The 27,398-nt window shown below is 35.9% G+C and overlaps 8 protein-coding genes across 8 annotated transcripts; 4 read left to right on the top strand and 4 right to left on the bottom strand.

Moving 5' to 3' along the window:
• Window positions 1-8: 8 nt before the first annotated feature.
• PHYBLDRAFT_184953 (hypothetical protein) lies at window positions 9-1,724 on the bottom strand. The gene is made up of 6 exons (XM_018439005.1): window positions 1,530-1,724; window positions 1,404-1,472; window positions 1,163-1,206; window positions 943-1,076; window positions 348-779; window positions 9-253 (listed from the first exon to the last, which is right to left on the bottom strand). The coding sequence occupies exons 1-6, from the start codon at window positions 1,630-1,632 to the stop codon at window positions 178-180; spliced, it is 858 nt and encodes a 285-aa protein (XP_018297901.1). The 5' UTR covers window positions 1,633-1,724; the 3' UTR covers window positions 9-177.
• Window positions 1,725-3,010: 1,286 nt separating this feature from the next.
• Window positions 3,011-3,313, top strand: PHYBLDRAFT_139875 (hypothetical protein; the record flags this gene model as incomplete). The annotated part of the gene is made up of 2 exons (XM_018430295.1): window positions 3,011-3,031; window positions 3,077-3,313. 2 exons carry the CDS (start codon window positions 3,011-3,013, stop codon window positions 3,311-3,313), a joined length of 258 nt encoding a protein of 85 aa, XP_018297900.1.
• A 3,630-nt stretch (window positions 3,314-6,943) lies between these two features.
• PHYBLDRAFT_157364 (hypothetical protein) lies at window positions 6,944-7,665 on the top strand. Its single transcript, XM_018433608.1, has 2 exons — window positions 6,944-7,153; window positions 7,334-7,665. The coding sequence occupies exons 1-2, from the start codon at window positions 6,992-6,994 to the stop codon at window positions 7,397-7,399; spliced, it is 228 nt and encodes a 75-aa protein (XP_018297899.1). The 5' UTR covers window positions 6,944-6,991; the 3' UTR covers window positions 7,400-7,665.
• A 186-nt stretch (window positions 7,666-7,851) lies between these two features.
• PHYBLDRAFT_35352 (hypothetical protein) lies at window positions 7,852-10,414 on the bottom strand. The gene is made up of 5 exons (XM_018440049.1): window positions 10,171-10,414; window positions 9,886-10,106; window positions 9,399-9,754; window positions 9,064-9,323; window positions 7,852-8,986 (listed from the first exon to the last, which is right to left on the bottom strand). The coding sequence occupies exons 1-5, from the start codon at window positions 10,318-10,320 to the stop codon at window positions 8,183-8,185; spliced, it is 1,791 nt and encodes a 596-aa protein (XP_018297898.1). The 5' UTR covers window positions 10,321-10,414; the 3' UTR covers window positions 7,852-8,182.
• A 2,765-nt stretch (window positions 10,415-13,179) lies between these two features.
• On the top strand, window positions 13,180-14,566 carry PHYBLDRAFT_121493 (hypothetical protein). Its single transcript, XM_018428805.1, has 3 exons — window positions 13,180-13,210; window positions 13,663-13,749; window positions 13,943-14,566. The coding sequence occupies exons 2-3, from the start codon at window positions 13,675-13,677 to the stop codon at window positions 14,411-14,413; spliced, it is 546 nt and encodes a 181-aa protein (XP_018297897.1). The 5' UTR covers window positions 13,180-13,210; window positions 13,663-13,674; the 3' UTR covers window positions 14,414-14,566.
• Window positions 14,567-14,798: 232 nt separating this feature from the next.
• Window positions 14,799-17,955, top strand: PHYBLDRAFT_179289 (hypothetical protein). The gene is made up of 11 exons (XM_018438131.1): window positions 14,799-14,968; window positions 15,067-15,144; window positions 15,260-15,365; window positions 15,459-15,581; window positions 15,688-16,156; window positions 16,259-16,334; window positions 16,424-16,660; window positions 16,782-16,886; window positions 16,979-17,061; window positions 17,194-17,500; window positions 17,597-17,955. Exons 1-11 carry the CDS (start codon window positions 14,878-14,880, stop codon window positions 17,782-17,784), a joined length of 1,863 nt encoding a protein of 620 aa, XP_018297896.1. The 5' UTR covers window positions 14,799-14,877; the 3' UTR covers window positions 17,785-17,955.
• A 126-nt stretch (window positions 17,956-18,081) lies between these two features.
• PHYBLDRAFT_75694 (hypothetical protein) lies at window positions 18,082-22,279 on the bottom strand (the record flags this gene model as incomplete). Its single annotated transcript, XM_018443089.1, has 6 exons — window positions 18,082-18,403; window positions 18,538-18,761; window positions 18,819-19,496; window positions 19,563-20,387; window positions 20,520-20,616; window positions 20,684-22,279. 6 exons carry the CDS (start codon window positions 22,277-22,279, stop codon window positions 18,233-18,235), a joined length of 3,591 nt encoding a protein of 1,196 aa, XP_018297895.1. The 3' UTR covers window positions 18,082-18,232.
• A 300-nt stretch (window positions 22,280-22,579) lies between these two features.
• PHYBLDRAFT_184948 (hypothetical protein) lies at window positions 22,580-27,218 on the bottom strand (the record flags this gene model as incomplete). Its single annotated transcript, XM_018439004.1, has 17 exons — window positions 22,580-22,947; window positions 23,052-23,225; window positions 23,300-23,431; window positions 23,498-23,646; window positions 23,764-23,876; window positions 23,949-24,038; window positions 24,140-24,870; window positions 24,958-25,066; window positions 25,131-25,181; window positions 25,263-25,570; window positions 25,634-25,779; window positions 25,839-26,209; window positions 26,278-26,434; window positions 26,541-26,699; window positions 26,776-26,914; window positions 26,977-27,058; window positions 27,129-27,218. 17 exons carry the CDS (start codon window positions 27,216-27,218, stop codon window positions 22,808-22,810), a joined length of 3,141 nt encoding a protein of 1,046 aa, XP_018297894.1. The 3' UTR covers window positions 22,580-22,807.
• Window positions 27,219-27,398: the final 180 nt, after the last annotated feature.

The following is a 27,398-nucleotide window of genomic DNA, read 5'->3' as shown; positions in this document are numbered from 1 at the left end:
TTTTTTTTCAAGTATAAAATAAGATAAAAAGAGGGTTCTTTCTCTCTTTCTTTTGTTTTAATAAATGTTGATTTGCTTTGATTTGATGTAAAGGTGTGAAGGTGTGTGTTTATGTGTTTGGGTGTTTGGTGTACAGAAGAGAAAGAAGGGAAATATAAAGAAAACAAAAATGGTTTCTTAAGCGCTGGAGATCTTGAAGAGCTTGGAGTTGAAGGAACACAACTCGGTATCTTTGTTGGATCCGACATCGAGCCTATTGAAAAAAAAGAAGGAAACATTGATGGTTGGTTATTAAGTTATACGCTTAGAATTGGCACAATTTATATATGGGTCTGTTTTTGTCTTACTTGTAAAAGTAGTCAGCAGCCTCATCAAGCTTTCCATCGGGCAATACAAGATGGTCCTTGAGGGTGAAGGCATCACCAAAGATCTCGTTACCCTGCCAGACAGCATCGATCTCCTCGGCTTCACCGTTCTCGACGTTCTTGTAGAGAGTGACTTTGTAGAGGTTGTCGGTCTGGGAAGAAGTGTCACGGTTGGCAGTGATGCGGAGATGCTCACCGAGCTTGTAGGTCTGACCTTCCTGGGGCGAATCTACGGTGAGACCGAAACAGCCTCTGAAGAAATCAGGGTGGTAGTAAGAAGCATCGGTCAGAGCCTCGGCATAGCCAATAGAACCGTCGGCGTTGCTGTGGGAGCTGGAGGTGACCTTGAAAGTGTGGGAGGTCTCGATACAGTCAGGACCACGCATTCCGTTGATGCTGTTGCTGACCCACACACTACAGGACAATATGATGATGATAATAATAGTAATAATAATAACAGAAAAAAATTATTAGTATATTGTTGTATATGGTGTATGAATATAGCATGTAGCATGTAGCATGTACACAGATTATTATATGTAAATACATAAAAGGAAATTATATAATTACTACTTACCGGTAGTAGTAGAGACCGGCAGCAGAGGCCTTGGGAATAGTGTCGGGGATCGAAGCCGACTTGTTCAATTTGTAGCTACCGGCCCAAATGTTCTGGACGTACTTGGGCTTTCCTTTCTTGTCTACAGAGTAAAGCTATAAAAAGATGATAAGTATATAAAGGTTTGCAGATTGGATTTTTGCCTCGGAAATAAAAAGTACAAAAAAGAGTGGTGCCTTACATCAAGTCCAGTAACAGTCTTGACATGGCTATTGGGAACTCTGGCTGTGTAGATTTAATAATAGAATAATAGAATAATAAATATATATAAAAAATTAAAAATTAAAAATAAAAATTTGGTGAGTACATGTGTTTCATTACTATTGTTGCTATTGGTGTTTTATTTTTATTATTTTATTATTATTTTAACAATCAATTTATTATAATTTCTTGATACTTTTTATTATCATTATTCTACTTACAGACGGTAACCTTTGTGGAAGAACCGGCAACTACAACAGTAGAAGCACTAGGGAAAGGTACAGAGAGACCTTTAAACAACAGGTAAGTAAAAGCAATCGGGTAAAAAAAAAAGTAAAAATATTTACCACCACACCATTCCTTTTGGATGGCAGCATATTCATCAGCCTTGACGACTGAAAAGAGGGTGGCGAATACGAGAGCAGAGGTGGCGGCAAGGGAGAACTTCATGATTGAATAATGTAGAAATAAAGTGAAAGTGAAAGAAGAAGAAGAAGAGAAAGAAAGGAAGAAAGGAAGAAAGAGGGTCGGCAGAAGAAGAGGATGTCGAGCGGAAGAGAAAAGGTATTAGGATGGACAAAAGTCGAGTGTTTGTGATAAATGTTAAAATTATATAGAAGGACTAATGTAGTACAAATTGAGGTAAAAAAAAAAAAGGTCTAAATGTCCACCCAATTTCTACTTTATATCCAGTAGCTATTCGTGGACTTCAAGTCCGACAAAGATTGACCTACTTCCTTCCTTCCTTCCTTTTGTCTATGCATGTGTGTGTGTATTCTTTATATTCTACATTTTACATTTTACATTTTACATATTTAACATATATATAATATCTTTAAAGATTCTCTTCAATATTTCTGATTTGACTTAATTTAATGTGATGTTTATTATACACCTCTTGCAATTATTCTTTATCTACTTCTTTTATTGATTCATCTAATTGTTGACTTATAAAGTCAATTGTATTATCCAGTATGTGTAAAGTAATTACATTTGTCTGTATATATATATAAGCACTGTGATTTCATTTCTCAATTCACCAGATGTTTGAAAACTCCTCCCAGTCCTTTTGTAATAAAAATAATATTGGACCTTTGTGTGAGGTTAAATTGTCCAAAAGAATCATACGAACTTGGTCAAATATTCGAAACTAAGATGTCCACCATTTCGAAAATAAATTTCCCAAAATTTGTCCCGGGATCCAGAAATAGAGGACTCCAAAAAAGGATACTTCATCTCACTTTTTATCTCATTTTTTCTCTTACCGGGAGAGAAGAATAAAAAATTGACTAACCATCCTTTGTCACATTTGTAAAACTGTCAACTCCACGACTTTTTGGCATTCATCTCACTTTGGTCGGGGGAAGACAGTGTGAATATCGACCACAAAGCTCTCTACAAATAAAAACAAAAACTTCCTTCGCGCCATCGTTATGGCAAGGACATGAATTTATTATGCAATTATCTGTTTATTATTATTATTATTATTATTTATTTTTACTTGGTAAAAACCAGAGCCAAGAACAAATACAAAGCGAATCCACCTGAATGAATTAACGACACAAGAAGTGTCGAACCAAATCAGAAATCGCAAATCCCATCCATTACTTATTCACTATTCCTGCCATCCTTGGACTCAATCTTGCTTCATTGCTGATGGAAATGGTTTAGAAGCAAATTTACAGCAATCTTTGTACCGTCTGGCTCAGCATCATAAAACTACCATTTTGGATCATAATCACATATTGACGATTTTTTTGTGCTTTTGCAATGAAATGAAGACTTGGTTAGAACGATTTTTACACTTTTTTTTAGAATAATGACCACGATGACAATGGAGCTATACCATGTTTGAAAGACACACTTTTATTAGTTGACTCATACAAAAAAAAAGTATAAACAAGAGTCATTCATTGTTTCAGATTCCCACTCTGGACCATCTCCTGTTGCTGCTCCTCATTTACGGCATCAGAGCACTAACTGGGACGTAGTGGAGAATTGTATTGCAAATCTCAATCAGGGAAATTCTATTTCTTGGATTTCTGTGCATCAACAAGGAAAAATCCAAGGATTGTTCGCAACTTATTCGAATGACTCGTCGATGAAACGATTCTATTACCGAGAAAAATAAATATAAAAAAAAAACCGCTGGAGTCATTGCATAATAGTTAGTCTCTTAGTTATAAAGATTGGAAATATATGGTTATGTTAACAAACGCACAAGAAATGTACGTTGTTCATGGTGAAATCATTGAGTACACTATATATCTTATTTATTGATATGAGCAATTTACACCTGATTACCTACTTCTACTACGAATATGTATACTAGTATACCCTAATTAAGACTTGACTATGCGCAATCACTAAGAAAAAAAAAACTGGGAAAACAACTAAAAGTGAGACGTACATTATTCGCTGTTTTTTTTTGAAGTTCATCAGTATTTTCATTCCAGTTTTTTTTTTCACCTTTTCCAGAACGATAATGAACGTTGTATCCAACCTTTAAAGTCTTCTTTATTGATATGTACTGATGCATTGCGAATGCGTTCCCTGATCTTCGTACTTTGTCTGACTGAGGCAGGGTCGTTGTTTACAACATTTTCTAACTTGGACAAAAACTCCTCAATTGGATTTAAGAATGAAGAATACGGTGAAAAAAAAAGTAGTTGATATTCTCGTTGTTCAAACCAGTCTCAAACAAGACTAGTATTGTGAATGGGCGCATTATCAAGAACCAAACGCTTGTAGTTCGTACCAGTTGCATCAATCGTAATGAGATCGTTCTCTATTAATTCTAGAAAGTCATTACTAGTTGTGCCTTTTTCATTTTATAGCTGGGGTATTATTAGTCTGTCTTTGCTTTCCTGCTGCTGCTGTAGTAATAGTCTCTTTTCGTAAAAGAGTAATAAGACCGTGGCCAATGATGTAGAATTCTAAATATACAAATAGTAACTGAGTGGTATTAAAATCGCCTTCTTCATGTCCATATCTATAGGCCCAACCTTGATCTTAAAACTGTTGGACAGTTATTGTTTGATTCAATCATGCCTTTTCAAAACTGGTACTTATAATGTAATATAGATGATTTTGCACTGCAGAACCTTATTAAACCCTTTTCAGTCGGCTACTAAGATGCTCTCGGAGCAGACGTTTGGACAATATTGTCGCCTTTGTAGCTCGAGATTCCCAGCTCTAGGATGAGATACTACTTATTAGCAAAGTTGAAGGCTCTCAAGTTTACAGTTCCTGTCACTGCCACTATTATTAGTCACATAATATGGAACTAACCGGTAGACAAAAGAAAAAAATCGTAATTAAAGTTAATAAAAGATGAAAATTTGATCAATAAAATTAGCTGTTTCATCTTCAAGTAGTGCTTTTCCTCGTTTAAATTGCTCTATGTCAATATATATTCTTGTATCTGGCCGTGGAACAAAGTTGTTGGTATCTGGCTCCATTTCAACTATTTGTCCAAACTTGTGCTTGACGTTACCAACAAGTTACAACTTAAGGCTCTAATTTTCAATTTAGTCGTATTATCCTCTTGAGTCAGACAAACTGTTATTTGGCTATATCTTAATTCTTTTTTTGTTGCTTTTGGAAATGAGGATTGGTGAGCAGCCAATTTTTTTCTATATTCTTAATGTGCGTCAATCGTCTTCAATCTGCCATAAGGTTCAACGCAGTTTATTAGTAATGATGTTGATCCACTTATAAGCACATACCCTGTAATCTTTTTTTCAATATTCCAAAACTGAGCTGCGTAAAGAAGACCCAGATTTTGTTTATTTCTTATATGATTTATCTGCTCAGTTCAACATAGGGTTGATCAACTAGGTGCTTGAATATTGGATAAGCACAAATAATATGCTTAAAACAACCATACTCATTTGTTAAAACCGAATGGTCTTCTATAGCGGCACATTGGACTTTGGGGGAGATTCTAAGTTCCATTAGGCTTATCCGATAACACATTATCTTTCCTGAAGCTGCAGGGAAAGTATATGTGCTACCGTTAGGTTTCGTCAACAAAGTTGACGTTTACCACTCCATCCTTCCTTCTGTACTTTCACCTTTCTTATATTTTAATTACAAATCCCGCACACGGTATATGCGTCGGAAGTATTAATGAATACGAAAAAAATAAAAAGTGAGATAAAAAGTAAGATGAAGTATCCTTTCTTGGAAGCCTCTATTTCTGGACCCCGAGCCAAATTTCGGGAAATTTATTTTCGAAATGGTGGACATCTTAGTTTCGAATATTTGACCAAGTTCGTATGATTCTTTTGGACAATTTAACCTCACACAAAGGTCCAATATTACTTTTATTACAAAAGGACTGGGAGGAGTTTTCAAACATCTGGTGAATTGAGAAATGAAAGCAGAGTGCTTAAATATCGAAGTTTCCCAATTACACATGGTGAGTGTTCCGAAAAGGGACAAAGAGACAAAGAGACAAAGAGGCAGAGCGAAACAGAGACACAGAAATACAAAGAAACACAGTAGAGTACAGTACTAACTGGAACGAGAGGTGGTGGTGAAGGATGGTAACCAATATAAAAATAAACCCTTCATGGGCTTTTCTTTTGATGGTTGTGTATAATTATAAATCCTATTTACTCCGCCGTCGATCTTAATTACCTGTTGCCCAACCTGAACATTCTCTGAGAATGGAAATACTAGGAAATAATTGGAAATTTAAGCCTAGATTGTGTAGATACTAAAATTAGATTAGACTTGTACAACTATCCAACTCAACTCAACTTACCAAAAATTATAAGGAAGTACGAGACAAAGACAAACGATAAAAATGGCTTTATTTCATTATTATTATTACTATTATTAAAATCACCATCATCATTATCATCATCATCATGTTTAATCTACAAAGCTTTAGTTTTATTATTATTATTGCTAAAGTTATTTGTGATTTGAGAATTAATGAACCTCATTTACAAACCCTACATTAGAAATGACGTTATATATATATATATATGTATTTATGCATGTATAAAGTTAATCAAACTTGGCTGAGATGAGCATTAAGTAAGAGCTCATGCAAACGGATGTGCCTTTCCTAACCTAAATATATGAAAGGAGGAAGAGGGCCATTGTTACTTATTATTATTTTTGAAAACTAAAATGATGAGCAAAATCAACAAAGTTCAGTTGACAAAAAATAAGATAAATAAGAATATGTACTTTTAACCATACACTAGATTTTTAAAGATATAATGAATGAATATAATATTATTTTGGATCAAATTATGGTGAATTTTTATTACTGATATAATAAAATATTATTATAAAAGAAGGCATGCTAAAGGACGCCTGGTCTTGTGGAATAATGGAAAAGAAAGAAAAAAAAAATATACAATTTATTTATCGATTCTTATTGTTATACATATTGGCTTTTTATATTATAAGCATTAAGCACTATCACTAATTTACTTTTATTTATCAACCCTCCCATTCTCTCTTTATAGATATACTCTTTATATTATTATCGTCAATTCAAACTGTCAATGGGATTTCATATAAGTATATAGATCTATGACAACTGCAGAAGACAGAGGCTATGACGCTTATTCAAAAAATAATTAAAGAAAAATCTGTCACATATATGTGACTTGTATTTTGTTTATTCGCCTGCCAAAGTCCCTTTTTTCTAAATCAAGGGGGGTGGGGACGGGTAAAAGAGAAAAAAAAAAAAGAAAAGGGAAAGAGACAGAGAGTTGTCATTTTCCTTTTGGAAGCAACCAAAAAAAAAGTTAAAAAAAAAAACGAAGGAAAGACCTTAACGACAATGAAATTGAAGCAACTCAAGGTCCGCCCCAAGAAGATTCTCGAATCGAGTCCCTGCGTTGTCGAAATGGGTTCTCTTTTTGAGTGCTGGGCCACTTCCGGAGTAGATGACAAGCGATGCATCGCAACTGCCAAAGCATTGTCAGAATGTATGACAAAGCCTGTAAGTTCCCATTTCAAATTATGATTATTTTTTTACTTGAATTCATCATCAACAAGAAGAATACATCTATCTATATAATTTAACTAAAAACTTTGTTTAATGAATTAAATTATTTAATTAATTACCTATATATTTACTATTCTATTATTATTTTTCTTGAAAACAAAAACAAAACAAAAGGTATCGAAAGCCAAGCGTCAAAACACCATCAACTATCACTTGGCTCGTTTGAGCAAGCACTTGTAAAATGGTTTAGATTCCATTGGCACACTTCTTCCTTTAGAATTCAGTCACATTTCATTGAAAAATATCACCACACACACACAAACACACACACACCACTTACACATGTATATGTATGTATGTACATATGTACGTATACTAGCAAAAAAAAGTACTCCCGATCAATCAAAAAACCAAAAAAATCAAAAAAAAGACCAGCGCCTGTATATTATTATTATTTATCATTACCACCATAATTGCTACTATTACTGCCACTATTTTATTCTCGCATTATCTTTGACTATGATAGGTATATTATCTATACACTACGATGAAAAGAGGGAAACTGTTAAGGAAAAGGACAAGGCATGATATAGTATGTTGGGATAAAATTCGTGAGTGCATGTAAAATGTGGTTATTACAGGTACATTGGGACAAAATGTGTGGATATACTAGGGCTATGATAAAGTCTGATAGAGTTAAAAAGGCATTATTTATTACAAAAGGCAGAAAGCAAAAGAAAAGAAGTGTAGTGGTTAAGACAAGAATACAAAGAGAGCTATTATATATAGCTATGGAGAGAAGGAAAGAGGGAAATAAAGAAGTGAAAGATCTATATATCTAGATGTTGAAGTGTTTATGTCTATACAAGCATATATATATATATAAGGAATAATGGTAATAAAAATGAAATATATGAATTGAAAGTAGAGAGAAAAAGTAGCTTGTTCCTTTTTATATATATGATATTATTTTGTAAATATAAAATCTGTTTTATATATGTATGTACATCTCTTCTATCTTGTCTATGAGTCCATATATACACCCTTTTCAGTAGAATGGCGTCTGTGGTGGCGGATACTAGCCAATTCGTTGGTTGATCCCAAGGTGTCGGCATCTGTGACAATCTCTACACTAGTTGTGGTGGTGTTGTTGTGTTCGTTCTTGGAATGATGACCCAGATCCTCGTCTTCGGAGAACTCGTCCTGATGCCAGTCGAATTCTCTTCCTCTGACCTTTGCTATCAAGAATCGGATCCAGAGAGGGACAAACGAACGACTGAATGCAGCAGTCCACCAGTCCTCACGAGCAGAGTAGTCTGGCTTGATGCGACCTCCCGAGGCACGGTCGACGATGTAGACGAAGCCATTGATGACGATATAACTGAGGATACCACCGATAATTCCGTAGGCAACAGAGTAGGTCAGGGGCATGACGGCGAGTGTGATGAATGCAGGGATGGCATCTCCGGGGTAGTCCCAGTTGATGTTGCGGATACTCGAGGTCATCATTGAACCGACCACGATAAGAGCAGGACCGGTGGCCCAGGGAGGGAAACTGGCAAAGATCGGAGCAAAGAAGATGGAGACAAAGAAGCCAAACGCGACTGTGATGGCAGTGATACCTGTGCGTCCACCCTCGGCAATACCAGCGCCAGACTCGACAAAGGCAGTACAGGGTGAAGAACCAAAGCAGGATCCAATAGTTACGCAGCAAGCATCACAGATGAATGCCCAGGTTGAGTGCTCAAAATCACCGGCCTTGTCAGTGAAGCCACCATAGCGAGCCATTGAGTACATTGTACCTGTAGTGTCAAGGATATCGACATACTATAATATAATTTATATATTAGTTTATCATACTCATATATATATAGTTATTAAAATGTTTTAAATAAAATTCTTACCAAGAAAGTAATCAAGGCAATCCAGATATCCTTATTGTCAAAGCTAAAGTCGAATTTTCCAAGGATGTGTTTCATTGGGTGAACAGTAACAACCTTTTTGAAGAAGTCGAATTGGTTGTTGCCTTGGACAGTGTAAGGGAAATAGGTGACTTGACTAACGCGAGGCCATGATGTAATTGCGATAAATGCGATAGCAATCAAGATTGCACCACGGACACGGTAAAGTAAAAGGACAGACATGATTACCAATCCAATGATACCTATGATAGAATAGAGATATATGATTGTATATGATTAATATGATGCACACAAAACACTTTATGTATTTTACTTACCCATATATGTTGTTGGGTTTGTCATGCGTCCCCAGAGACAGACACCGTGTTCGTCCAACGCTTCTTTGGGGCAAGCGCCCAAAGTAACAAGAGTGGAGTAATCGAGACCAACGAGGCCGATACCAGCCGAGGATTGAAGTCCGATGAAACAAAGATATAGACCGATACCACAGCCCATGGCTACCTTGATACTCATAGGAATCACACGAGCAAGCCATTGACGGACACCAAAGATGGACAAGAATAAGAAGATGAAGCCTTCAATAAAGACAGCAGCCAATGCAGTCTCGTAAGGGACCTTTCCAGAGCCATGGTATCCGACGACAGTGTAGGTAAAATAAGCGTTCAAGCCCATACTAATAAAAAGAAGAAATAAATTTTCAATTTTCCTTTGTATAAACTCACACATAGAACTACATGAACAGATATATATATATATATATATATATATATATATTGCATATAATTAAAAGAAAAGTATCCTTACCCTGGAGCCATTCCAAGGGGCAGGTTGGCAAAAACACCGATTAAAGTACTAGCGATCATAGCAGCTATGGTTGTGCCCATAATCATATCCAATTTGACTTCGTAGACGCAGCTCATGTAAGCGTCGTCGTTGTCACAGGTAGGGTCTGTTGGGGTGCCGTTACAGACACAAGGTCCACCACTCTCACTGATAATTGAAGAGTTTACCGAGATGATGTATGCCTAAAAGAATAATTATAGATTATTAACTTAAATACAATACAATTTAATATAAGCGAATTCTCACCATTGCAAAGAATACAGTAAATCCAGCACGGATTTCAGTGAGAAATCTGGTTCCTTTGCGTTCACGTCTAGCACCAGAGCCTTCGAGCTGGAAATACCGACCAAAGAAGGAGTGCGCAACGGCATCGTTAACTTTGTCGGACCAAGTCATATTGAGTATATTCTATATATACAATTGTTGTTTGCTGTTTGTTGGTTTTCTTGAGGCTAACTCCCAAAAGGGGGAGAGCGAGTTACAAAAAAAGAGAGAGAAAGTGCTGTAAGAAAACAAGCGGGAGAAGTTAGATTAAAAGAAAAATAAAATTTGGCATTTTGTATTCTCGGGAAAGTTGAAATTTTGTAATATAAAAAAAAAAATAGGAAAAATTTCTCTCCAAGCCAAAAAAAAAAAATCTAACCAGTTAATAAAGTCAGTCAAGTAAATTGGAGTAGATTGGTTAAGATTAGGTTTTTTACTCCCACGATTGGATCCCTTTCTTTCTTTAACTATCAATATACTCCGCAATATAAACATCTACTCACTCACTCACTCACTCATTCACTCACTCACTCATACAGATATTATATTTATTTATATTATATTATATTAACTACGACAGGTAGAAAGGAACGTATAGAATAGAATGCTGCTCACGCGCGCTTATAATGGATTTATTTCTGTATTTGGATTCCTAGTATTTTATTGGATCCATTTGACTGAAACAAAAATGAAAATTCACAGAAAGAATAGTGTACTAATAAAAGTATGTATGATATACAAAAAGAAATAAAGAGCCCCTCCTCTCTCATTTTTAGTATTTTGTGTGTGTATACTCATGAAAGCCGTAAAGAAAAAAATAAAAATAAAATATTCTTTTTTGTTTCAAATGTTTCATTGTACGGCTTACACTGATTATTACAACGTTACCATTACATAAGGTACAGTATTTGTATATTTATACATTACCCCCTCCCCCCTTTTTTTTTAACTTTCTTTTATATATATGTATAAAATATCTATAATTTGATAGCAAGAGTAATAATTGCCAAGGAATTCTATCATCTGTCGTGACGGTCTATCATTCTACCGAGTAAATCCTTCGCAGGCAAGTATTTTATTGCTGAATACAAGAACAGCGTTGTGTTCAGCATGGTCGGACAGATAAACGTGGGTCGGTAGATAAAATACTTGGTTCAAATATATAACAAGATGTGTACATAATTTTTTTTTGTTTATTTTAAAAAATAAATAACAAGGAGTATTATGACTATGTAGTCAAAGAGCTTAAAGGAACTTATGTACAGCCAGAATGCTAATAGTTAAGACTAAAAACAGTCAAAGAGAAAGATAAATAGAGAGATTCTTTAAAGCCAAAAAATAAAGTATCATCTCTTTCAATATAAGGATAGTCACCATTTTGTATACGTCATTGTAATAGACTAAATACTAGATCAATTCAGCTTAATGCAATTCAATGCAATACACTTCTTTATTCTAATTATTACTTATTACTTAAGATTAACTTTTAAAATAAAACAAAAAGATCAGGAACTGACTGTACATCTGAAATGTGTCATTGTGATATGTGTTTCTCCGCAAAAGCGGCAACAGAAATATAATAAAAAAAATTACTCTGTTGTTCATTGGTTAAATGAGTACAGGAAGACAGGAAGAAAGTCCTGTCAAAAGGACAATAACAATCGTAGAAACCTAGCTATACATTGTTTTATTTACATTCATATTAAAGAGGTGTAAGTAAGTTACTGGTTAAAGAGTTGCATTTCATATAACCACTATTATTACTAGTATTAACACCACAAAGCTATATATATATATATATATATATATTAAGCAATTCATCATATTCAACTGTCATTACTACATATGTAGTGTGCGACAACAAGAAAATAGAATAAAATAAAATGGACTTTTTTTTATGGACTGTATATAATTCATTGGTGGATTTAATGTAACCCCATTGCGCGGGTCTCAAGGGTACCTTTGAAAAGATAAAATATATATAAAAAAAAGTAGGCAAAGAAGATCAAGATCAAGATTTAGTTAATCCAGGATCTATTTGGAATTTCACTGTACAAACCATTATACAAGGACTACCTCACAAAATAAATGAAAACAAAATCCTACACAGACCTTCAATTTAGTTTAATTTCATGTCATTTTATTGTTGTCCGTAATTCCGGGAATTGATCGAGTTTCTCACAATTTTATTGAATTATGAATTATGAATACATATTTATATTTATATTATATCATTATATAGTATCTTATGGTATAGTATGTAATACAACACAGTGAGATGTATTTTAGCCACATCGGGTGTTACTTTGGAATCTAAATGTATGCAACCTTGAACCTTCCACCTTTCTCTTGTATTTTGAATTTTGAAACATACAATAGAAAGGAACACTAAATCAATTATTTATAGTATTATATATATTTCCTCAAATCTTCAAGAGCTTTATTATACACAATAATGTATATAGTACATTTACTGCTTCCAAATAGTGGCGTGTTTAATAATAATTATGATGATAATGCTGATAATGATTAGTGCCTTAAATATTTGCCCTTGAACAAATCAAGACTTGCTTATTTAAAGAGCACATTTAAATAAAGTGAGGCTTAATATAAATATGTACTCAAAAGACAGATTCAAGTAACTAATACAACCTCTTGTAGTCCATTGTCTAAACTGTACATCATGTTACTTTCCTTTTTCTGAAAGAAAGAAGTAAAATAAAGATTTCTCAAGGTCTAGCATATATACATATATATATTTTCTTTACAATCAATTACCTGCAAAGGCCAATTGGTTCTGACAGCCATATATTGTATATTTATATGTAAAATTTGTAAAGTAAATGTTGGCAATCGATTTCTTCAGCAACAGTTACGCGGTAGAATACGCACCGGACTAAGAATCGGCCCGGTAAAAAATATCTAGGGCGGTTGCTTGATTTGGACACCCTTGGCAAAAAAGACCCACCACACCCAACGATAGTGTAATTCCTCCTCTCTTCGACAGCAGCTATATCCAAAGGTAACGACTACGCTACCTCTGTATGTAGAACAAAGAGATTACCATATCATCCAAGACGTCTATTCCTCTTTATTAATATTGATGCACAAAAACACTGGAATGGATGATTTGGATAATCGATTTTTCTACTACTTTTACTTTATTTTACTTTTATATATAAAATAATATAATTTATTATTATAATTCTGATTCTAATAATTCTAATAATTCTAATAATTCTAATAATTAATCTTTATATAATTCAACATTGATTATTGGTACAAAACACTAACTTTTATGATAAAATTCCTATTCTACTATTATTATTATGATTTATTCGATTTCGACATCATTGACGATCATCAAAAACACTTTTTTTTACAATCTACACCACATCACTTTACCTCAACAACAATTCAATGACACACCTTACTACCGTTATTATATTTTTAATTAAAATATAAATAAATCAGACTTGATCTACCATGGTCAGATACGCTGCTACACCCGTCAACCCCGCCAAGGCTGCCAAGTCCAGAGGCTCCTACCTCCGTGTTCACGTACGTATACACAACAATCTACATATACACATACACAACAATATAGATATGTATGTGTATGCGTACCTTGGCTTACAATCTTTTTGATGGGTTAAAAGAATTGAAAGGATTCCTTTTCTCCGCATTTTTTTTTTGCTTATGGAATATAAACTAATTTCTCCTGAATTATTATCTTTGTGTATATATAAATTAGTTCAAGAACACCCATGAGGTTGCTGTCGCTGTCCAGGGTTTGAAGCTCTCCAAGGCTTACAGCTACTTGAACAACGTCAATGAGCACAGACAGGCCATTCCTTTCCGTCGTTTCAACGGTGGTGTTGGTCGCACTGCTCAGGCCAAGGAGTTCGGTACCACTCAGGCCCGCTGGCCCGTCAAGTCCATCAAGTTCGTCACTGACCTCTTGAAGAACGCCGAGTCCAACGCCGAGTCCAAGGGTTTGAACGTTGAGGAGCTTTACATCTCCAGCGTCATTGTCAACCAGGCCCCCAAGCACCGTCGCAGAACTTTCCGTGCCCACGGTAGAATCAACCCTTACATGACCTCCCCATCCCACATTGAGGTCATCCTCACTGAGAAGGATGAGGTTGTCCCCAAGGCTAACGACAAGAAGGTTGTCCGTCTCAATGCCCGCCAGTTGGCCCGCAATGCTCGCACCTCTGCTTAAATAATAAAATAATAAATTAACAATAATAAACGAATAAAGAGAGAAAGAAAGAAATAGAGGCAGAGAAGCAGAATTTTGTAGTTTCATTCTATAATCTTTCTATAATTTTTGTTCTTCTTCTTCTTCTTCTTTATTTGCTTCTTTACTTACTCTTATGTATTTATCATTATCATTAATATTTTCTATTTAATTTTATGCACAGTGATTTCTACAAAAAAGGAAAGGAAACGTAAAAAGAAAAAAAGGAACATGAAAGAGTTTCTTGGAAAGGAGTGCTTTGTCATATACCTTTTTTGGCGTCACAGTGGATGTTTGACGTCATGGAGACGCGCGCATAAAATAAAATAAAATTAAATAAAATAAAATAAAAAGGTCCAAGGATAGTAAATGAAGCTGTTAGGATTACGCCTTTGATATCATTACCATTATTTTTGGAATCTATTTTACTACATAGCAATAACATAATGTCAGGCGAACCAGTGAAATTGTATCTCTATGATTTGTCTCAGGGAATGGCACGCCAAATGTCCATGTCCCTGACGGGAAAGCAAATAGGTAATTAAGCTTTTTGGATATATACACTTATTTTATTTTTTGTTTGTAATTCGATCCATTTGCTTTTTTTTTTATTTTAAAACAATCATCTTGTATAGATGGCATCTGGCATACTTCAGTTGTTGTTTATGGCCAGGAATTCTATTATGGACAAGGAATTCTTGTGTCATCGCCAGGTACATATATATTAACATTTAGATGCGAGTAATAACGATCTAGATTGTACCTTTTTTAAAAAAAAATTAAATTAATTTAAATTAAATCTTAATGTGTATATACATTATATTTCAGGCACAACTCATCATGGACAGCCTTTACAAATCTTTGATATGGGTGAAACCCACTTACCTCTCGAAGTATTGGTTGAATATATTGACAGTCAAAGATCTGTGTTTACGTAAGTAGGCTAAATATTAATATATATGTATGTGTTATAAATGCTTTTGTTGGTCTTAATTATATCTATATATCCATATATTTTATGTATCAGAGCTGACAAGTACCATTTACTTGATTTCAATTGTAATACATTCTCGAACGATCTCTGCCAGTTCCTGACAGGCCAAAGTATCCCTAGCCATATTATTGATTTACCCAAGGAATTACTACAGACGTAAGTTTATAGAAATCCAATTAGACAGTAACCAAATATTATTCTTCCTTTTTTCAAAAAAAGAAGCTTATAATTCTTATGTATATATTAACAACAATAAATAAAGGCCATTTGGAAAGTCTATGCTGCCTATGATCGAGAATATGTTTGGAAAATCACAATTGGTGTCTGGCCCTGTTGCGCCTCAAGTCGCAACCTCCTCTTCATCATCATCTTCCGCTCCTGCGATGCCATCAGCAGAAGCAATGTCTCTCTTACAGGGTGTTTCTTCTGCTGCTCTTTCTGCAGCAACTCCTCGTCCTGAACCTGTCCAGATTGCTAACAGCCTATCTACTCTCGAAAAGTGGATCAAATCTTACGATGCTGTCGTGGTCTTTTTCACTTCTGCCACATGCCCACCTTGTCGTGTAATAAAGCCCGATTTTGAACGTCTGATAGAAGAAAAGAATCCGGCCGGAGGGCATTCACTCAAAGTAGTAGGTGTGATTGTCGATACTTCGGTGGCCTACGATGCAGGTGCAGTCTACGGAATCCGTTCAACCCCAACTTTTATGCTTTTCCATAAAGCACAAAAGGTAATAAAAAAAGGAGAGAGAGGGTATATAGAGAACGAATATGATATCTTTAAATATATTCATGAAAAAATAATGTTACAAACATCCTTTTTTTTCATTTAGTTTTTTGAATTCAAGGGTGCTGATTATGCAGAACTCAAAAGCTCGATAGACTTGTTACTTTTTACTGCATATCCTCGTAAGTAATTTTCTGTCTTTCTTAAATACATACATATACAGAAAAAAAGCAGTGTACACGGTTATTGATTCAATTATTATTATTATTAGCTCATCCTCACCGCAAGATTCAGTTGCGTGCAGCAATTGATAATCCAAAGAAGCCTATATTGTACAACCAATCATCCAATACTGCTATTGTGTTTAAGAAACTTGACGAATTTATGAGTCAGTCTGGCGTACAATTGAACTCGGCTCAGAACACAGCTCTTCAAAGGGCCAAAGCCTTGATGGATAAATCTAGCCAAAACACAGATTTTGTAGTTTCTGACTGGAAATCTACTGTTGGTAAGTACGCCTACCACTACTTCTTTTTTTTTTGAATTATTTATTTCCAAGAAGAAGAATAAGAAGAAAGCATATAAAAAACAATGATTGTTTACATTACAAAAAATACTTTGCCTATTAGATACCCTCTTGGACCACCTACCAGTAAATCAAATATTCCCAGTTCTTGATATCTCACGCTGTCTTATGGTTCTTCCAAATGTTATTTCTTTTTACGAAACCGATTGTAAGTTTTAGCTGGCTAGTTTATATGCCAATATACGCACACGCATGTAAATGTATGAACTCCTGTTTTCTTCTTCTTATGTATATATTTAGGCTCTCAGATAGTACGAATTTTGGATTTGGGTTATCAGCAAGAAAACGTGCCAAAGGCAACACTTCTTATGATCCTTCGATTGGTGAGTTTATTTATTTATTTATAGAATAAACTATATTAAAGAAGTGATAGACTAACCTTATATTTTTATTCATACTTATATATATAAATATACTTACTTTGGATATGAAAAAAAAAACAAAAAAAAACTTAGGCATCGAATCTGTTTGCCAGCCACAGCTTAGTGACTTCTCAATTCACTTCTCATCTTCCTTCTTCTCATCGTGGATCTCTCACCCAGTTACTTATTGCCACACTCTTGTCTCAAGACAATTTGGTCCGTCAGACAGCTGCATCTTTGGCTTTCAATTGTTCTACTGTGGTTGCTACCCAGCGCCTCCAAAAAGAGGAAAACGATGGTGAGCCCACCGGAACTGCTGACCAAGAGGACGATGACTGGCAAGTAGAGATTGTCAGTGCACTCACAGACGCATTGTCAAAGGAGACCGATGAAGAGATTGGTAAGTAATAAGTACAAATTAACAAAGGAAGAGTTATAAATTATATTGATCTTATTTATTTAATTATTTAATGTATGTGCATACAAAAAAAATTAGTACTTCGATCTTTGGCTGCAATCTCCAACTTTTTGTTTTTGGTTCCTGTGGATGCTTCTCTCCCACATCTTTTGTCTGCACTAGATATTAAGTCTATATTGGACAGCAAGAAAGAGATCAAATCAGCTAAAGTACTCGGGCTGTCAAAAGACATTGGAAATATGATTTCTCAGAGTATTCAATCTTAGATAAATATAAATATAAATACATACGTTTATATATATATATGAATTGCGCTCAATCTCTGAAGTATCCTTATAAAAAACAGTAAAAAGAAATTTCCTTTAGGTCTATACTTCTTCCATAAGCTGGGATAATTCTATATATACTTACAAAAAAAAGCATTATTACTTTGTAAAATTGTATAAATTATTATAATTCGTTGAACACTAAATTTGTGTGTGTGTTTTATATGAAGATCTGTTGGCTCTCGATTTCACTTGATTTATGCAAAAAGTATATTTATGAATGAATGGATGAATGTAAAGAATATACATACATATATATATATGTATGTATTACAGTATTTATTGATTGTTTTGAGAGCAAATAAATGAAAGCTATGGAATAAATGAAAGGAAGAGAAAAGAAGCAAAAGAGAAAGGGAAAATTAAACTGACAAAGTAAAGACTATGGCTAAGTTTTCGACTTCTTGGACTTCTTGTTGTTCTTACTATGTCTTTTCATAACGAGGTCGGTCTTCCACTTCATAAAGGGCTCTTCAACCTGATCTAACAAGATCGACACTTGATCCTCCATGGAATACTTTTTGCAAAATTCTTCCACGCAGTCTTGTACATTGGAGCCCTATAATGCACACAAGATATGACAATACAAAACAATAAAATAGAAAGTATAAATACATTTTATATACATATTTTTTTTTAAATTTATTCTTTTATCATTATTACTACTTTTTTCACCTAGAGTAATTTACTTGCCTCAAAAAACAGTAGACACTGAACACCGTGATCTTTTGTTGAAATTTTAAATGTTGCCCTCTTTCCCGGTTTCTCTTTACTTGAGCTTGTTGGGGAAGTCTCAACAGGTTTGTCTGGGGTCGCAGTACCTGAGTCGAGAAGTTGATTGGAAACGGGCTCCAAGAATGGGGGAGAAGTTGGCATAGGCGTAAGTTCGGCGCCTTTTTCCTTGGTTTGAATTGGATCTACAATGTGATCAGCGATATTGAAAGGCGGTATGTTTTCTTAGTCATCTTTTATACCTTTAGGCAGTAATAACGAGTCCTTTGAAGTATCAACATCTTCAACCTGGTCTTTGTTAACTGTCAGACCACCCCAATGCTTTTGTTCTTGGTGAGAATTTGCTGGGGGTTGCTTGCTTGTACTGTCACTATTATTTGACCAGATAATAACTTCAGCTGGTATATTTGATTCGGATGGAGTGTCATGTGCTTGTTTGTTTTCGTTGTCATCTTTCGGAAATGACAAGTCAATACCGGCTAACATCTTTAAATCCGCATTAACTGGTTTTGTATATTCTGGTGTGCTTGGAGGGTTAGAATGAGGTTGCACAATGTCGTCAGTGTCGATAAGTTTGTGAGGGCGTTGATCATCTACAGCAGTTGCTTGTGCACTGTAGCTTCCCCAACTGCCTGTCATCTTTCCTGGAGGAATAGCCTGACGAACTGTTCCTTGTTTTTTCCTTAAGGCTCCGGATATAGCTCGTGGTTGAGGTTGACGGAAATTACGAGACGAGGAATTTGGGAGAAGATTGGCCGACATTGTGCTTGACGCTCTAAATTTATTCCAGCCTTCAATTGTGGTAGGAGTAGAAGTGGTTGGAGTGGCCGTGGTTGTTGTAGCGGTGTATTTTGGAAGGTTTGTAGTTTTTGGGGACTGGCTTCTTGGCCTTGTAGGGAGAGCAGTTGTTCTTGTAGGTTCTAAATCACCAAATAAATACAGTGAATAAATACAGATAAACAAACGATAAATATGTTTGTACTAACTTTGTGTTTTAGGCTGGAAGCTTCCTTCCGCAGGATTGTATACAATATCAGTACGCATAACCTCTGAATCACTGTTGTCCGAACTATCATCTGAGCTTCTGAAAGATCCTCCTCCTGCTCCTGCTCTTGTTCTGCGTCTTGGTGTTCTACTAATCGGTGTGCTCAAGCGCTGATTGTTGGCTGCTGGAGGTAATTCTGCAAACTTCCTAGCCGAGAGTTTACTCCATTCTCCATCTCTGGTTTGCTCCCAGTATATAGTATTTGATTGTGCCTCCAGAACATCAGGTACATATCCTTTGGTCTGTTCCCACGGGACAACATTCTCAACATTTCCCCAGCCTTCTTCTGCTCCGAACACAGCATTGAATTTTTTATTTGCTGTGCCATTTGACATGGGCTGCCCTCTGCTTGCATTCCAACGCATGGCATCTTTTTGCTTTGAATCGCCTTGTGCTGGTTTCCGATCATGATTTGCTTTGGGATTTAAAGTAGAAATCTCGGCCCCCTTGGCCCAGTCTTGTCCATCAGATTGTGTCCATCCACCAAGAGATTTTTCGTTGTTAATATTCTCAGTGGAGTCCATCTCTGGGCGATCAGAAGGAGAACCAATAAATGAACTTGCAGATAACAATGATCCAGATGTGTCTCGCTCACTTTCAGATGTATAGTCTTGAGTACTGCTTCGGTTCTGGATCTCAGGTGAACTGACACCTGTTTCTGGCTCTGACGTTTTGAGAGGTAGACTTGTGCCGGGCCATTGTGTAGATAGTTGACTTGTTGTTCTTTCAGTGGAATTGTCTGTATACTCTGCTTGGCTCTTGTTGGCTTTTTATGATTAGAATTATTAAACCAAACGAAAAAAAAAAGGCTTTCTCTTAATATTCTAGTTTGAGTAATATTGGTATATATATATATATATATATCCTACTTGTATACAGTACTTGCATATAATCTTACTTTGATTGTCGTACTCCGAGTTACTGTATTTATGCAATACTTGAGATGAGCTTGAGTTTTCGTCGCTTTCTTGTTCTGAGCTATCTGGTGCCATAATCTATGTATACTTTAGATCTCCTGTCCTTCCTACCGGCATTAGTTAATCAACATGACCTGATTCTTACTTGTACTTTATTGAGAATATGCTCGAGTGCAGGCAAACTCAGCTGAAGTTCAGTGGCTAGGGCAATAATTTGATCTCCTGAGAGAAAGCGTGCTTGTGGTTTCTGGTCGAGGTCAGAGTATTGTTCCATAGGTGTGTCTACTAGTAGCTCGATGGCCTTTTCGTCCAAAATCATTATGCTTTCCTTTTCCTGTAAAACGGTCGCAAAGTGCCCAATAGTTGAATCCATAAGTTCCGGGTAGTTCACAAGTCGTAACGTTTTAAGATGATGTATATGTGTTTCTCGACAAAGTTGATAGATATCGCTTGGTCTAATATGCCCAGATCCTTCAAAGTTGACTTCTCTTATCGTTTTACGTGTCTGTTTTTTTATCATAGCGTTGATGGTTTTGCTACCAATCTTTTTGCACTGGATTATGTGGGCTACTTCAAGTTTATTGAGCCAGCCAAACGACTTTTCAAGAGGTTCGTCCGTCAGAGAGTCACAGTCAGAGATACCGAATACAGTGAGCGAGGGGCATGCGCGGAGGATGTGAGTGAGATGTGTATTGCTTATCTCCAGATGATGGATCGCAAGCCGGTACATATTGGGTGCCACAGTCCAGGTTTCCTCGTCGTCAATGCCACTGTCTTTATTGGGTAGAGGTAATTGGTATGCCGAATTGCCACGAATATCAAGATCTTCGAGAAACCTGGAGTAAGTAAAGGCATCTCTGATAGTCTCGACTGTTAGATGACCCGCGTTCTCTACTGCAAGTCGAACAAGGTTTGGAAAGGCTTTAAGAACATGGGTCATGTGAGAGTCTTTGATATGTGCAGCATGAGTAAAAACAAGTTCTTTTAAATCCAATATATCATGACTACACAACTCAGCCAATCCGTTTGCACTCATTCCTGCAAGTGATAGATGTATTGACTGAAGGTTGTGGCATCGGGTGGCTAAAGTTTTTGAAAATGATGTAGTAATACTGAACACACCGTCTAGGCCCAGTGATCGAAGTCGTGAGAGTATGTTGCTATTAATGACAAATGGCGGAGGGTGTGGCGAACTTGGGTCTTGTGGGTCACGCTTATTGCCAATAATATGAAGATCAGTAAGGTCACTCAAGATGCTAGCAAGTGTTTCTACATGTGAGCTTTCTAGATTGTATCCGTATATTTTCAGACTTTTGAGTTTTTCGCATCGAGAGGCCATGAATCGAATGAAGCTAGGATTGGACAGTGTTGTGAGTTGTGTGTCATGAAGCTTCAAGTCTGAGTTGTCAATTGGCTTGAATATAGCATGGTCGTCCGGTCCATCCGCACACATGCTGAGCGATCTGACTGCAAGAGCGCATTTTTTTGTCGTCATTACTGTGTTGACAAATGCTCGGAACGATGCCGGTTCATAGAACTTGGGTGCTTCCCAAAGAATGTTTCTAGCTGCTGTTTCCCAGATAGGATGAATTAGACATGCATTGAATTGGTCGGCTCGAGTTGGTAGAAATCTACAAATAAGTTCCATGACTTTGTTTGGTAGCCCAAGAATCTTGGATTGGCATTTTTCCAACTCGTATATCCATTGGTTGTCCTGGTCAGCATGGTTTCGGTTGGACATGATTGCATGTACTTTTCTGCCTTTTTCTGCCTTTTTCTATCTTTTCTACCTCTTCCCTAATATAGGTAGAGCTTGAATATATATGTATACTTGTGTATGTATGTATGTGTGTATGTATATATATATATATATTAGTGAGGTAGAGTAGTTAAAAAAATATATATAGAAAAGAATAAATAGTAGTAGTAGTGGTGGTAGTAGTGGTAATTATATAACTGAAGGTAAATATTTTTTCCAAAAGTAGAAAATGTAAAATGAACAAAGAAAAAGGTTCTTTCTTTGTGACGTGAGGTTAATTATACTCATCACGTGAAAGTACATGATGTAAAGTTAATCTACTTGATATTTTTTGTCTCCTAAAATGTTTGTCACAGTAATTAGGGTGAATGGTTTGAAATAAATTAGTAAAAGGGTTCAAGATATATATATATATATATATATATATAAAGAAGAAGAGAAGGAAGGGGAGTGGGTAGGGAGATATAATTGCTCAATCATCTTTCAATACAGAAAAAGGGAATATTGGATTTAAAGCGCATTCATAATAGAATTCAAAGCGACGCGATTCTGTTCAGCTACAGACAAGACGCTCATTATCAAATTTTGCTGTTCATTATCCAAGTCTTTCGTGAGCAGAGCATATGAAGGGGGGTTATTGTGTTGCAAGCCTTAAGAGACGTTGGAAAATATAAGTGAAAAGGTCGGTTGTTAAATGATGTAATAAACAGATTGTCAGTATTACAACAAATATTTAGTAATTAAACACCCTTACCTCTAAAAGCTTGCTCAAAACGGATGTAAGGGTCAATCTCATCCAAAGGAGATTCAAACAAGATCTCTTCTTCCATGTCATCTTCTTCCTCATAAGTGTCCTCGTTGGCTTGAACATTCGCCTGCTGAGCCAAATATTCAAGATAATTGCTTCCCTCATCATCAACATCGTCATCTATAAAAGGTATCAATATATATTATATATTAGAAAAATAAAAAAATAAAAAAATCAATAACTTTTTTTTATACCTCCATTGTCAGTGTCATCATCATCTGCACTCTCTCCATCAACAGCACTAAGCGACTCTTCTCCTGCAAATTCATCCTCTTCTTCATCTTCGTTGTAGCCCTGACCATATAGTTTCTCCATTTCTTCCCGATCTTTAAGAAATAAGGTTTGAAATGTTTGTTAAAAAGGACATTTAATTTCATTTTTCTCCCCCTTACTTTCTATAGCCTTTGGCAATGTTTTGAAAACATTTACTATGTTGCTCAATATTTGTGGCCAGCCAGCCTGCAGAGAGAGCGGAATGTGTTCAGAAGGTGCTTCCAAAAGGGCACAAAGAGCGATGATGACAAGTTTCTTGTCATGAACTCTAATTCAAAAAAAAAACATATATATATATATAGTTATTTTTGTTTGTCTGTTTAGTGACGGGATATATTTATGACACATGTATATATATATATATATGCATTGTCATTATTATTACCTTGAAAATTTGTGCAACGTACTAAACCACAAGCTAAAGAACCCTTGTGTCCATTGGTTCTTTTCCAGGAGCTGAAGGGTCAGTACAGGGTTATAGTAGAAGCAATTGATAACCTATTGAAAGATTATTAAGTAAATAAAGAAATAAATTGCACACTTTATACAGTTATTGTATAGATATATTACCACTTCAATACAGTGCACTTTGAACTCGGTTGATTTCATAGATCCTGTAAATATGTACTGGAAAGCAAGGTTCAAGAATGGTGCCACATACTACAAAATTACCCGCAATGAATACAAGACAACTATGACATAATATGATACTATAATAGCTCTATTCTACAAGGCAATTTCTTGTATCCTAAAAGGCTTACCCCATCAACATGGCCACGACAATTCAATAGAACAGACTCCATCAATTTACAGGCACATACTCTGTCAGCTTCTCCCACTCGATCACTCTTCATCACTGTATCGATAATATCAATCATCATATGCTGGACTCCCTCGTTGGTAATAAAGACGCTATTTCCATATGAAATATAATTGTCCAAGGGGGCCAGCATTTCATCCATAAAATCAATACCCGAATCCTTGAATGCTTTGTAAATCAACTCAAATACACCCCACATAGTAGGTGTAATACGCTTGGCTGAGAATGTACAAGAGTCTATGATCTCAAAGATTTCACTGTACAAATCCACAATAGAGTTCTCGAGGGTGTATGTAATCACAGGCAACAATGCATCTTCTAACTGCTGGAGTACTTCGGGGGTACTTTCCAGACTCAAAATCAAGGTTCCAATTGTCTTTAGTACTCCCATGGCGGCCATAGTCTTGTCACTCATTTCATCAATGTCTCCATTAAATGAGCCATTTTCGTCATCTCCATTTATGTTGTTTGCCTGAGCAATATCTTCCATTATTCTCAAGAATGTATCTCGGAGCTGGGTGCACAATTGAACAGCGAATGGTGTCAGTTGCTCAGCAAACACCTCAACAAACTCCTCCATAACATTCGCAAGTGTGTCAATATCAATTTCATTTGTGAGGTTGAGAAACTCTTGCATAATAAATGGCAAGTGTGGGACCATGGCTTCTCTGACTATTTATATACATGCATATACAAATAATAATAATAATAATAATAATAATCAGAGGGTTGAACGTTCTATTGGCATGTTATTCTTACCACTCTCATGACGAATCATAGGTTGTAATGCAAGAGCCGCTTGGACTTTGACTGGTAGTTCAGTATCATGAAGACAATCAAGAACACTTTGATACAAGGTGGATAGGTTCTGAATACATAAAAGCAATTAGTGATGTCTTTAATAAATTGCTTCCGTTCTTTCCTTCTCTTACTTGCTCATTTGTAAAATCAAGATTACTAAAAAACTTTGAAATATCGCATGCCTATTATGGATGAATATATATAAAAAAAAGGTTGTAAGTCTTCAGTCCCAAAAAAAAAGTAAAAGCGATCAATTAACATACTCTTGCTCTCAAGAATGGAAACCTGCTCTTAAATTCGGGAAAAACATGAGTAACAAAGAAAGGCTCCATCATTCCAGATACATTCGACTTCTTTTCCAAGATCTGCTGTGAAAGACATCCAATCATACACAACGCACCATCCTTTTCACGTCCGTTCTTTTGATCTTCGGGCGTATCGATGTATTTGTTTAGTACATGGTTGACAAATCCCAAGATTCCCATAAACGTGTGCTTTTTACGATCCTGAGCAAGATCAATCAATAGGTTTGTCACTGTCATCTGAGGTGAATCTAAATCATCCAAAGGATCTGTGTGTATGTCAAATAGATAATAAGGATGTATGTCTGTGTAAATATTATCTGTTGTCTTACCGATTTTCTTGTGTACATACTCTACTGGGTCCTCAGCCCAGAGCTCTTCATCTTCAATAGAGAAACAGAGCTGTGGATAAATGAAATGCCCGACCAAAGTTTCCACATGAGGCTTGAGGATCTGCCAAGTCGTCTTGTGCTTGATACTAAGATAGGATTAGAGAAATTACCACACGGTTTGGTTGTTACTCTTATTTCCTTTTACCTGTCATTAAAAAATGCAGCAGATAGAGCTAGACATTTGGTTGACATCCAACTCTCCTTTTTTATCCAGCCGTCCACTTGCTTAAGGTATGTTTGGAGGATATTGGGAGCAAAGTTAGCTGTGAAAGCTTTAGAAAACCCAATGTACTTTGTTGCACTTGGTGGAAGAAGAACTGGATTTCCATATTTGCTAAAAAGTCGATTGAGACAGTGGTATGCCCACTTCTTTGTCTTCCACCAAGGGTATTTTTCACGTTCTTCTGGATCGGCAGGAAGAGCTTCATGGGGTATATTCTTATCAATGAGTTGCAAAAATAGAGTACCCCACGGAACAAGAGAGGAGGAGTCTTGCAAACATTTGGGCAAGTCAACCTAAATAAATGCACAGACCCATATATTCTATAAAAATACTCTCACCCAATTTATATATCGGTTATTACCTGAATGCTTGCGTGATAGATCTTAAGAGCCAATTTTAACATTTCAGCAGCCTCGATGCTATCAGATGCTAACAAATTGCTAGAGATGCTCTGGATAGCAGGAAATGTCAACTTTACAATGTGCTGTAAAGGTTCGCGTCTTTCCATCGATTTCCACCTTAATGTATGACAATCGATAAATATGTACTTGAGGTTAGGACTCCAAATAGAGAGAGAGAGAGAGAGAGAGATGATCTAGTAAGTTCTCGACTATTAACTCTTACTGATAGACTTTGACCACCTCTCGTAGAGCTAAAAGACCAACGTAAACCAAACGAACATCGGAAGAAGTGAGAAAGTTCTGAAGCTCATTAACAAAATTTGGCCAGAGGTCAGGGAAGTCATTGCAAAGAATTGTGTTTAACGATGATGTCAATTGGACTCTAATCATAACTCCTTTTCAGTCATTTCGAAGCTCTTTGTATATATGTTTTGCTTTGATATTGTGTTAAAGCTTACTGAACTGCGTTGGGAGCGGTTACAAGAGCCTGCAAAATTGACTGTTTGACGATATTTCGGTCGTCTTCATTGATTGGATTGGCTGGATTCTTGGACTTATCCCATGCTTTGTTAATCCGATTCTTAAAGTAGATTGCAGCTGCACATTTGGTGTCAAAACTGCTCTCCAACATCAACTTGTATAAGTAATGTAAGCTTTACCTGCTTGGCGAGCACCTAATTCTAATTCTTCCGAGGCAAGAATCTGTAAGACAATTGGCAGGAATCCATTATGCGTCTCAATCTAAAGGACATTAGTTTTTGACTGATATATATGTATATATGTGTGTATAGCTTATGTTTGAATAGTTTACACTTCTGATATTGAGCTCTGCTTGCTTATGAATATTTGGATCGGATTGATATGTGGCAACAAATAGCTGATAAACAGTATTTTGATCCATAGTTCAAAGTAATCTTTTTGAGAATATGAAAATAAGGATTTCTTGCTAGTGACTAAAAGAAGAAAAAAATCACAAAAATAGGCAAACCCACTTGCAAAAAACCAAAAAAAAAAAGTTATTTTCAGGAACGCGACACAGAAGAATATATTTAAAATTAATACACACACACACACACACACT

The sequence above is a fragment of the Phycomyces blakesleeanus genome (assembly GCF_001638985.1).
Source record: "Phycomyces blakesleeanus NRRL 1555(-) unplaced genomic scaffold PHYBLscaffold_2, whole genome shotgun sequence".
Lineage (NCBI taxonomy): Eukaryota > Fungi > Mucoromycota > Mucoromycetes > Mucorales > Phycomycetaceae > Phycomyces > Phycomyces blakesleeanus.
This window is presented reverse-complemented; position numbering and strand designations above follow the sequence as displayed.